The sequence below is a fragment of the Pipistrellus kuhlii genome, unplaced genomic scaffold (assembly GCF_014108245.1).
Source record: "Pipistrellus kuhlii isolate mPipKuh1 unplaced genomic scaffold, mPipKuh1.p scaffold_m20_p_10, whole genome shotgun sequence".
In the NCBI taxonomy this organism is placed as follows: domain Eukaryota; kingdom Metazoa; phylum Chordata; class Mammalia; order Chiroptera; family Vespertilionidae; genus Pipistrellus; species Pipistrellus kuhlii.
The window spans coordinates 20856453-20866766 of NW_023425405.1; the positions used below are offsets into that span (position 1 = coordinate 20856453).

The window sequence follows — 10314 nt, forward strand, 5'->3', positions numbered from 1 at the left end:
GTGGCTTGTGAGCCGCGGTTTGTCAACCCACTGCCTTAGACCTAGATTCTCTAAGTGTGGGCCTAGATCAGTAACAGCAGCTTCACTTGGGATCTTTTGTTAGAAACAAAAATTCTTGGGCCTTGCCCAGATCTACTGAACCATCAACTCTGAGCATGGGGTTAGAGTCTGCTTTTTAACAGGCCCTCCAAATGATGCTTGCTGAAGTTTGAGAACCACTGCCCTGGATATCCACACTAATTTTCTCACCTTCAGGTGTCTGCTCACAGGCTATCTTCTCAATGAGGCCCATGTGGACCCTCTTTAAAAGTATCAGTACCACACCAGTGTCACTTGGTGTTCCTTCTTTCGTTTTTCTAATAGACTCTAACACTCTGTGTTCTAATCTCTATATATAAAAGTCTAAGCAGCTGTTCTACCAGTAACATGCACTGACCACCAGGGGCCAGACATTCAATGCACAGGCATGGAAACATGGAACAGACTGATGAATTTCAGAGGGAAGGGGGAAGGGCAGAAAGCAATCAACCAAAGATCTTATATGCATACTAGAGGCCCAGTGCATGAATTTGCATACCTGTGGAGTCCCTCAGCCTGGCCTGGGGATCAGGTCGAAACCAGTAGTCTGACATTCCCCCGAGGGGTCCCGGGTTGTGAGAGGACGCAGGCCAGGCAGTGGGACCCCAATGGTACACGAATCCATGCACCAGGCCTCTAGTGTACTCTATAATTTGCCATTTATGCCATATATATTCATTCCACAATTTACTATTTTTATACTGGTATATTCTAGCATACTTGTAATATGCTCTAGCATTTGAATTTTTAAGTTATGGTTGCTTTTTTGTTTTGTTTTTGTTTATCCTCTCCAGTCTCTCTGATAGAATGTAAGTACTTCATAGGCAGAAATTGTTGGGGGTTTTTAGCATCTAGAGGAATTCACTCAGCAAGTCGATTGATGCTAAATAAAAGATGAATTTAGAGCAAAGTCACCTCTGTTTTGTAATTGCCAGTTGAGAGATAAAGTTATGCTCTCGTCTGGCTTTTAATCTTTGGCAAAAGCTGTCAGAGGCCTGCGGGTTATCCTGGGGCTACAGATTTTGAACTAGTCCACAAAGAAGCAAACCTCTATTTGAAGCAGACAAGGAAGGAGTGACGGGACTGAATTTCAGAGGGCCCGGTGTGTACTGCTAGCCACTGACTGCTAGTAAATTGGGGGAGTGATATTAGAACTGAGTCTATTTTTATAGCCACTTCCTTGTAGTTCAGCTCTCCCAGAACTTTCTATGGTTGGAATGGAAAGTCCTTAAAGCATTACCATGTCATAAGTGGATTGCTTCTCCTAAGCTCTGGCTTCACACCAAATCTGCGTGTACAGCATTTAGAGACATGGAGCCCTACCCAGCACGCTGCTGAAGCAGGTGTGGTGTGATGCTGACGTAGAGTAAGACCTTCAGGGATAGTGGGCTGAAAGCTTGGCCTGCAGGGGAGTGAATCCTAGGGACTCTTAACAGCTTTGATTATTTGTGACAGAACTTCACAAATCTCCCACTCTTAGTTTTGACAAACCTCCAAATCTGAGTTTTTATTTATCTTGTATATGTTGCAAAAAACAGTGGAGATGAATTTTATGGTATGTAAATTATATCACAATGAAGGTCTTAATGTAAAAAGAAAAAAAGGAACCAAAAATATATTCAGGATGAAGTCTCCCTCCCACCCCCCTTCTTACACAGCTTTAAAATATGAATCTGCAGGGCTTAAGGATGGCAGCAGGTCGCGTCAGCAAGAATTCAGAATATTAATGTCTTAATCTTTCAGAGCACAGAAGACTTTATGAATATCTGCATTGAACCCGACAGTGTCAGCAAAGGAGACTTCATCACTGTAGGGTAAGTAGATTGCAATTTCATAACTGGAGGTAGGTGGACTGGTTTGGAGGCAATGAGGCTGAAGTCATTTGTCTTGTATCGTGTTCAGAGTACCCACGAAGTCTATGATAGAGACCCAGCGCGGGATTTGAGAGTGACAGCATTCTTTGTTTCACTGGGTAGACATGTCTAGTGCTCTTTTCTCTTGCCTTCCCTGTTCATTTTGAAAAGATCCGAGGATGGGAACAGTTTTGGCCTTTTAATGAAATGAAAGAACTCAGTGTAGCATGGCACAATATCTGGGATTTCAGCTTCTGGGTTGGAATGGCTGGATTCGGCCACTTTCTGGCCTCACGATTTGGACAAATCCTTACTTTGCTGAATCATTTTCCCTGTGTGTGGAATGGAGTAATAGAATCTCCTCTATCTCAAGAATGTTTGAGTCTCAGGTGAATGTGGGCAAACCTCTTTCATTGTGACAGACTTCATAGAATCACTGCAGTTTGTCAGTCCACTTGTCCTATTCTCGTGGTGCTAATGAAAAACCTGAAAAGGTATTGAGAACTTTGGCCATGTTCCAGGTTTCCCCTTTTCCACCAGAAAACACCCTTCCAAGTCCTGTCTGATTTGTTAAGCCCTCCCTAATGCTGCCAGGGTTTTATTAAGAATGTTCGAGCCCTCCCCCATCTTCACAGCCTCTGTGCGGCGCCTGTTACCATGCCCACTGGTAATCTGCTCAGCGGTGTTTTCTGTGCTCTGGCTCAGAGCTCCCTCTCGTGCCCATTGAAGGGTTAGGCATTTCTGCTGCAGCGGCTGGGTTTCCATGGCTACCTAATTATTTGCACCGGCAGTGGCAGCACAATGTCTTTCATTGGTTTGTGGTGGTTTTGCCTTTGCTACAAATTCTTCAGATGCTGTACAGCTGCTTCTGCAGCCTTGGTTTACTTGCTGTATCTGTAGTAAAAGGAAAACCATATCCTTCCTCTACAGAGAGTGCAGAAGCCGTACAGTGACTTAAGAGTCTGACCAGTGGGGCCAATTATATTCAAATCTCCTTTGGTACTGACCTCCAAAAGTAGAAAGAAAAAAAATAGAAAGAAAAAATGATCATTTTGCTTAAGTGAAGTCATTATGCAATAGCACGGTCTCTTGGTCTCTACGGGAAGTGAAATCGGGTAATGTCTGTTTCCTCTAGGTATCTGAATAGGACATTGTGGAGTTGCTCTAGCAAACTGATTACTGTTGTCAGTTAATGAAAAAGAATGGACTAATTTGCTTGGATCAGGTTTTGTTCTTTTTCTACTTCCCATGTCTAGCTGTGAAGCGGGGACTATGTGTGGATAGTTATTTGGATAGTTGACTAACTCCATTTGGTGAAGGTAAAGATGTATCATGCTAAGTAGGCAGTTCATACGCAGACTCAGCAGAAAGCTTACTGTAAAATGGGTGGTTTATATACGATGTATATAAGAAACATCTACCTTAAGAGTTGACTCACAAGAAGTACCAAACAACAGATGTTTAGTACTTTCCCTAAATAATTTAATTTCATTCTTAATAACCCAAGAATTGGGTACATGTGGACAATTTAAAATTAGGACTAATGACATGCACAGCTCTCCACAGCAAGTAAACCTTCTCAACCCAGAACGCTGAGCAAGAGTTCTCATGGAAAAAATTACAGAACTTCCTGGTATTCAATGGATGAATACTTAATCTCATCAAAAACAGAAGGAACTTCCTACGTACCTGCAATCTACTAGTCACCAATACTAGTTTCCAAGCTTGTTTTTTCCCCTAACAGAAGTAAAAAGGTACGAGATCCCAAGCTGCGTGCTGAGGGCACCGAGTGTCTCCAAGCCAGCCAGTGCACCCTGGTCCTGCCCGAGGTAAGCGGCGTGGCTGGCCCACAGCTCTGTTTTCTTCCTCTGGGCTTTCCCTCTCCTTTAGGGACCTAGGCTGTGCGGAGCACTTTGCCAGGCTCTGGGTCATATAAGGGAGACCTGGAAGATGACAGAATCGAATGTTTTTAACCCAAGGTTCTCTGCATAATTTACATATTGGGGGAAAAGTTCAGGAGACCTAGCGATCACTTCAGAGTGTTACTGTATTATCACACACAGAACATTCTCAAATGTTAACTGTGATTCTACCTTCACACTTGTCATGAAGGACCTGCAAGCAGTTTTCGAAATGGCACTAAGAAGATTAATCTATGTAAGTGGGGGGAAAGTTGGAAATTTCATCTAAGTTCTAAGGTTATTTTATTAGTGACATGGCGGGAGACAAGCTGCTGCAGACTGTCCTATTTTACCCAAGAAGCACTGCAGAGCCCCACAGTTTCATCACAGAAACGTCATTAAATGCATCGATGGAAAAGCCAGTAGACGGCAGTGTTGCTTGTTTCACCTTAAGTACAGAGCTAAGCAAATCCTAAAGGGAATCTTGAACAGTCAGGTGGACATGATGGCTCTCCTAGGAGAATGTGCTGTCTCGCTCACTTCTCCTTTGAGAAAGACCTGCAACGTGACTATGTTTATGAATTCTTCCTCCAAGATGTGGCAGGACCTTTGTCTTTTAACATATATTTCAAGATTGTAACCTTGCCATTCAAATCCAAAAATACTCTGGTAGAAGATAGAGATAAAAAAAATAATAATCTTTGTCATGGATGGCGGAATTGGGATATTTCCAGAAACAGCATGATGCCCATAATAGTCACTAAAATATTTTCCTAAAAGAACATTAGACTAAATCCTCAGGATGAATGACTTGCTCTGGTGCTGCCAGGACTCTGCCAAGTGTGGTGTGCGCTGGCTGAACACTCTCTTCCTCGCAGGGCACAGGGGGCTCCTTTAGCATCGACAGTGAGGAGTACGAGGCAATGCCTGTGGAGGTGAAGCTGCTGCCCCGGAAACTGCAGTTCTTCTGTGACCCGAGGAAGAGAGAGCAGCTGCTGCCAAGCTCAGCCCCGTGAGCAGCCAGGAGACGGGGCCCCCAGGACTGCACTGAGGCCACCAGTGGGACCAAAAGGGGACAAATGCCTCAGCTGTCCCCACAGTGTTGTCAGAGGATCCCCAGGGCATTTCCATGGCAAGTACCTCTGCCCTTCGCTCATTGCTTCCCGAAGTGTGCTCTGTGCACCTGCTTTCCATTAGCGCATGCTCTGGACTCAGTCCTTCCCCTACCTAAGTTCAAGGACACTCACCCTCAGCGGCTGGAAGAGGACTAGGCTAGACTAGGCTAGACTTTGTCATCCTCCCAAGTGCATCTGCAGTGGCAAGCAGGCTCCCAGACTCCCTCCATCTGTCTGTCCTTTGGCCATCTTAGGACTTCTGCTCCCGAGTCCTGGCTGCAGGCCTCCCCTGGGCGCTGCGTGGTGAGCTCTGACCTGACTTGTTTCAGGTTGATTCTCAACCCTAAACTGTAGGTGAGGTGTTTTCCTCTTCAGCCTGGGCTGAAATACTGTAAAATACTCCTTTTTTTTTAAGTAATGTTTCTTAAATGTTTTCAATGTTAGTTTGCATGACAACCAGCAGGGGTGCATGTTGAAAATTGACTTACTTAGGGTCCAACCCAAACCTATATAACTCAATCTGGGTGGAGCCCAGGAATCTGCATCTTCCTAACAAGCAGCCTCCCTCCCTTCCCAGGTAACTGTATTCCAGGCCGCCCCCCCAGCCTCACCTGGGCAGTGTTGTAAAGCCGTGTACTTCCTAGAAGTTGTTCCAAAACCAGGTGTCCCATCCCACTTTAAGTTGATATCTAAAATTGTTCATCGGAAGTTGCCAAAGCATGTACTTTCTGCTGTCCTGTAAATATTGATATTTTGAAATAAAAATCTATTACTTCAGTCTTTTAAACATATCCATTTATAAAAATAAACATATCCATTTATAAAAATAAAGTTATTAGTTGAAAATTTAAATTTTTTTCTCCTTGTATATTTCCATACTACTTTTCAGCAAAGAATGCTACCATAATGCAATCTATTTTTAACTCCGTACAGGGTAAATGTTATATTTATAAAATTGATAAAAATAATTTGATAATAACTAATTTTAAGATTTAACTTTAAGATTTAACTAACTTTATTAAAATGTTCTTTATCCTAATTATTTGTAGCTAAAAATGGAATAGGAATGAACACTATTTGTTCTATTTTTCATAGATTTAAGCACATCAAAGGAATTTGAAGAGCTGCATGACACTATTATATGTCAAAAATCAGGGATCTGTTAGCAGCTTGCTGACATCTCCCTTTAGTTTGTTGAAAGCAGAGAACTAGAAACTCTTGGTCTGCTAAGGATTTGTTAGCCAGCCATCTTCCTTTACTTTTAATCTCAACATCACCCTTGTTCAGTGCCCATGAGTTCTGTATTCTAGAGGGCAAAGCACCTCAGTAAATGGACGAGGCATGCCTTCTTTTGGAAAAGTGGGAGGCGGCCTGCAGGCCTTTGCCGCGGGTGGACCCACTTCAGGGCAGCATGTATGCTTGTGAGCCCCTTGCTGTCTGATGCTTTAAAGCGGGGCTGGGGACCTTTTTTCTGCCAAGGCCATTTGGAGTATTTATAACATCGTTCAGGGGCTATACACAATTATCAACTTAAAAAGTGTGTTGCTATGAAAAAAAAAAAAAAATCCTAGATTTACTGAATTTCTAGTCCCACCTGCAATTATTTTGGCAGGGCCGGACGTCCCTCACCCCTGCCTTATAAAGCTGCTACAAAAAGCCGGTGTGTGAAGTGCACAGAAAACAAGCTTACCTATGCCTTCTTCAGAGAGGTGTTGAAAGCTGTGCTTCTGCCAAAAAAAAAATAACAGGTGGGTCTGAAAAAGCAGAGTAAGGATCATCAACTCACACTGCCCATGGAGGGGAGGAGATGCTGTGATAGAAGGAAAAAATTCCCATGAGCCAGAGAATTGAGCACATGATTCTAGAATATAGTATGAAGGACCAGCTGGAATCTGGTAGGCAACCAGCATGTGTGTGTCCGTGCTTCTATTCCCTCCAACAAAATGATGGAACTTAGCATTGGGGAAGATATTTAATCCAGATTCCTATTTTTAGTCACTTTAAATATAAAAATGCCCCCATCTAAACTATATTCTGTGGGACTATGGTTTCCTTATCTGCTGCCTTGTCCTTCCGTATAATGTCCATGCAAAGGCCATTTCGCAGTGCAGCCAGGAGAGGGTCATCCTTGTCAGCCACACCTGGGATGCTGAGCATCCAGAGAACCGAAGCCCCTCGCCTCCTGTTGAGTGCAAACTTTCTGTCAGGCCAACTTCACTCACAAGCTAAGGGTATTTCTATTAAACAATCTAATGTAAAGTCTTTTGCACGCACGGTTATCATTACTACGTGTCTAGTGCTTTACACAAGCAACTGGTTCATTCAGTTCTCATAGCAGCCCTAGGAAGTAGGTAACATCATGGTCATTTAGCTTGGAAAATAGGAGCCTGGCTTAAAAACAAATCAACAATGTTAGCAATTTTTACTGCCTTAGGTTTAAAAAATCAAACAAACTTTCGTGTCCTCATATACACCCATATCAGATATATAATATAATATATTTATATATAATACAAATATATATAATACATTTATGTGAATACATATATAATATAGAACATCTTAAAGTAACCTTTGTTACTTTGCCCTCTAGAATACAGACCTCTGTGGGGTCGTCCTCTAGAAGTCATCTGATGGGACTAGGGTTCGAGGTGCTGGCTCCTCCGGATGGCAGTTACTCCGGCTTTGGTTCCCATTGCCTGGAGAATGCCTGTCCTTGGCCTCCAGGAGGACAGGCCCCAGCTCTCATATTTCCCACACCGTCGTGGGAAGTGAGCTCAGCCGTGAATTCTGCGCTTGCATTGGGCCGTCACTCTCTACTACAGACACATTTCTCGGGCTAGGTGAAGGACTGCGCACACGTGTTCATGTTAAAATGTGAATTTTAATTGTAAAAATTATTTTCTGTAAATATAGTTATATCAACCTCTCTACACACAACTTGGTTCAGATATATACAGATAATGATATACACAGATGGTATTTGTACCACAGAACAAAATCAACTCAAGAAACACTCAAATTCAGGATAATCCCAACTTTCTCTGGGCCTTTAAAATTATCATTGAAAACAGAGCAAGAATAACATACCTATAAGCAGTGGTACTCAGGGTAAAATTTATCAACTGACTTACTGATATTGATGAGGTAAAGACTTGAAACAAAAGTAGACTCAGTTTCTCTTATTGCTATAACTCTTATACTGGGGTGTTAATCAAAATAGGTGACAGGGGATGCTATGCTTTTCCTAAATAGGAAAATCGTTTTTTCCAAAGCTACAACTTTTTCAGAAAAGGTTTATTTCTCAGACCCACAAAAAGTTTAGCCCACAAGCTGGGGGTAAAGGATGTTATTTTGTTTCTACTCTATACCCCTAACGGCCCCTCCCACTCTGTCAGACAAAAGCCCAGGATCTACACCTCCCCTCACCATGTCTTCCTGGGCACACTAGACTGAAACTCTTTCTGACGCCACTGGAAAAAAAATTGTTTACACTTTTATCTTTGCTTAATTCTCCCAGAGGAAGTTTTCACTCGAATGTCAAAATAGCAGTCATCTAACTCAGTGACCTCTGTGTAGATTTGTCCTTTTTTGGATCATCTCTGGCCAATCTTAATTCGCTGCCCCGCCTTCCCAGCCATCCTTAGAAAGCAAAGCAAACTGATCTTCAGTCTAAGTGAGCTTTCCACAGCAAACAGGTGATTCCCACCGACCTCCCAGTAAGCAATTAAGTTTCTGAACTTAGGTCCTACTGCCTCTGAAAGCCCATGCTGCGCTGAGCTTCTATAATAAACGGAAGAAATGAAAGCAGAGCTTTACTTCCCTGTCATTACCTATATGGCATTAGGAAATGCTGATTTCCTTTCTTAATGTGAAGCTTCGTCCAGCTGCCCCCGTTCTCCAGCTCCAAACGTGAGTTAAAGTGCCAGTCACACTAGTAAAACTGCCTTCCACAGTCAGGAGGCCTAGTCAGCATTATTTCAGTTGCCCCCTTGGTACGGGATTTTTACTTAAGGTTGGGGACTATATGTCACCCTGCCTAGGATGGTCAGGTTTATCTCCTACAGAGAGCTATTAAGATTTCACAGTGCTGCCCAGCCAGGGTGGCCCAGTGGTTGGGCATTGATCCATGAACCAAGAGGTTACAGGTTCAATTCCGGGTCGGGGCATATGCCCAGTATGGGGCACAGAAGGAGGCAGGTCAATGTGTCTCTCTCTGTTCCTCTCCCTTCTCTCTCTAAAATGAATAAAAACACATGTATAAGAAAAAGATTTCACAGTCCTTGTTCACTCTCCAAAACATCTTAAGTCATAAAACTTTTATGGGGTCTCAGTTGCTTCCAAATTCCCAAACTGCCCATTTCTTCTAGGTAGGATTACAGTTTGGAAATCTCCTTCCATTCTAACATCTGCATACTCATTTCATCACACAGTAATATTGATATAAAAATAAACTTCAATTTCTTTATAAGAAAAACTAACTAAATTTCACAGCCTTTCCTCATAATACTCAGTACTTGCTCCTGGGAACAGAGGTATATTAGTAACACAATGGAATATTAAAAATTCACAACTTAGGAGTAAAAGGAGCTTTTAACTCCTTATGTTCTGCGACCTGCATCAGAAAACGGTTTTCCAAAGTGCGGGGGTCGGGCCTGCGGAAATAAGCATCTGGGTCTGCAGGAGAGTTGAGCAGAGCTGGGGAAAGCTGGGGACTGGACTTTTCTGGGATCCTCCACCCACTAGCAAGGAACCTAACGGAGATAAAGCTGTGTATACGTGTTAGTCCCCAGATTAACTTTCTTGCTGTTTTCTGTCATCACACTACGGCAAGTTCACTGCCTATCAGAACACTGTCATGATTTCCTCCCCTCCTGTACCTCTGCAAGAATGAGCTGCTCTGAGCCTGGAGAAAGCATCTCAGTCCATTCACTGGGCCTTGTAGTTTTCATAAAAAACACACCAGAAAAACAAAACGGTCCCTGAGGTCCCGGCCTCTTCCTGAAGGGCTCCTATACCACCATGAGAAGGTTAATTTGTTACTGCCCTTTGCAGAAGTTTCCCTAAAGGCCTGTTTAAAGGTGAATGATCTCTCTCTATTGTGCCTGAAGGGCTCTCAGTGTATAAAGACAAATAGCTGGCTGCTCCTCCTTGCCACCAGCAGGAGAAACTGATTCAGCTGTGATTTAATTGAGCTTCATCTTTATCCTCTAGCTAAAATATCACAGATCGTTACACTGATAAATGAATCTTCACACACCATATTGAGAATTACCTACACCCTGTGCTACACTTAAACGTGGAACCAAACAAGGTCAAGTTACAGATGATGCAAATTCCTATGCTAACATTTCCTCCAGTACATCG

General features: G+C 42.9%; 1 protein-coding gene and 1 long non-coding RNA gene across 7 annotated transcripts in view; one reads left to right on the forward strand and one right to left on the reverse strand.

Moving 5' to 3' along the window:
* Positions 1–5734, forward strand: part of AGK (acylglycerol kinase) — a 69653-nt gene extending 63919 nt beyond the window's left edge. For all 6 annotated transcript variants that reach the window (XM_045577555.1, XM_045577550.1, XM_045577548.1 and 3 more), the window contains 3 exons: positions 1822–1892; positions 3676–3760; positions 4711–5734. In XM_045577555.1, the coding sequence (XP_045433511.1) occupies positions 1822–1892; positions 3676–3760; positions 4711–4848 (294 nt within the window). In that variant the 3' untranslated portion in view covers positions 4849–5734. The remainder of the gene's footprint in view (positions 1–1821; positions 1893–3675; positions 3761–4710) is intronic.
* LOC118713989 lies at positions 5389–7418 on the reverse strand. Its single transcript, XR_004986459.2, has 2 exons — positions 6638–7418; positions 5389–5683 (listed from the first exon to the last, which is right to left on the reverse strand). It is a non-coding gene; the product is annotated as an uncharacterized LOC118713989 (long non-coding RNA).
* Positions 7419–10314: the final 2896 nt, after the last annotated feature.